Below are 854 nucleotides of genomic sequence, written 5' to 3'. Positions count from 1 at the left end.
GTTTGTGTGTGGGATAAGGGACTGTGTGTGTTTGTGTGTGTGTGTGTGTGTGTGTGTGTGTGTGGGGGATAAGGGAGTGTGTGTGTGTGTGTGGGGGGGATAAGGGAGTGTGTGTGTGTGTGGGGGGATGTGGGAATGTGTGTGTGGGATAAGGGACTGTGTGTGTGGGGGGGATAAGGGACTGTGTGTTTGTTTGTGTGTGTGTGTGTGTGTATGTGTGGGATTAGGGACTGTGTTTGTGTGTGTGTGTGTGTGGGATTAGGGACTGTGTGTTTGTGTGTGTGTGTGTGTGTGGGATTAGGGACTGTGTGTGTGTGTGGGGGATTAGGGACTGTGTGTTTGTGTGTGTATGTGTGGGATAAGGGACTGTGTGTGTGTGGGATAAGGGACTGTGTGTTTGTGTGTGGGGGGGGATGTGGGAATGTGCGTGCGTGTTTGTATCTGTGTGAAAGGGACACAAGTGTGTGTGTGTGTGTGTGAGACTGTGTGCGCATGCCGGAATGTGCTTATGAGAACGTGTGTGCGTGTGAGAGTGTGTGTGTGAGCGAGATTGTGTGTGAGATTGTGTTTATGTGTGTGTGTGTATGAGAGATGGGTGTGTGAGTGTGAGATTGTGTGCGTGAGAGATTGTGTGTGAGTGTGACATTGTGTGCGTGAGATTATGTTTGTATGTGTGAGATTGAGTGTGAGCAAGAGATTGTGTATGTGTGTGAGATTGTGTTTGTGAGGGTGAGATGGTGTGTGAGATTGAGATTGTGTGTGTGTGAGATCGTGTATGTGTGTGAGGTTGTATGTGCGGGGATGGGGGAACACGTGTTTGTGTGCAATGTTTGTGTGCACGTAAGTGTGCAACT

At 49.2% G+C, this 854-nt stretch overlaps 1 protein-coding gene across 1 annotated transcript in view; it reads left to right on the top strand.

The window, feature by feature from the left end:
• Positions 1-492: 492 nt before the first annotated feature.
• LOC144602899 (pre-B-cell leukemia transcription factor 2-like) overlaps positions 493-854 on the top strand; it is a 26,746-nt gene continuing 26,384 nt past the window's right edge. Inside the window, exon 1 of the mRNA XM_078416020.1 lies at positions 493-526. Coding sequence (XP_078272146.1) covers positions 493-526 — 34 coding nt within the window. The remainder of the gene's footprint in view (positions 527-854) is intronic.

The sequence above is a fragment of the Rhinoraja longicauda genome, chromosome 19 (assembly GCF_053455715.1).
Source record: "Rhinoraja longicauda isolate Sanriku21f chromosome 19, sRhiLon1.1, whole genome shotgun sequence".
Taxonomy (NCBI): domain Eukaryota; kingdom Metazoa; phylum Chordata; class Chondrichthyes; order Rajiformes; family Arhynchobatidae; genus Rhinoraja; species Rhinoraja longicauda.
This window is presented reverse-complemented; position numbering and strand designations above follow the sequence as displayed.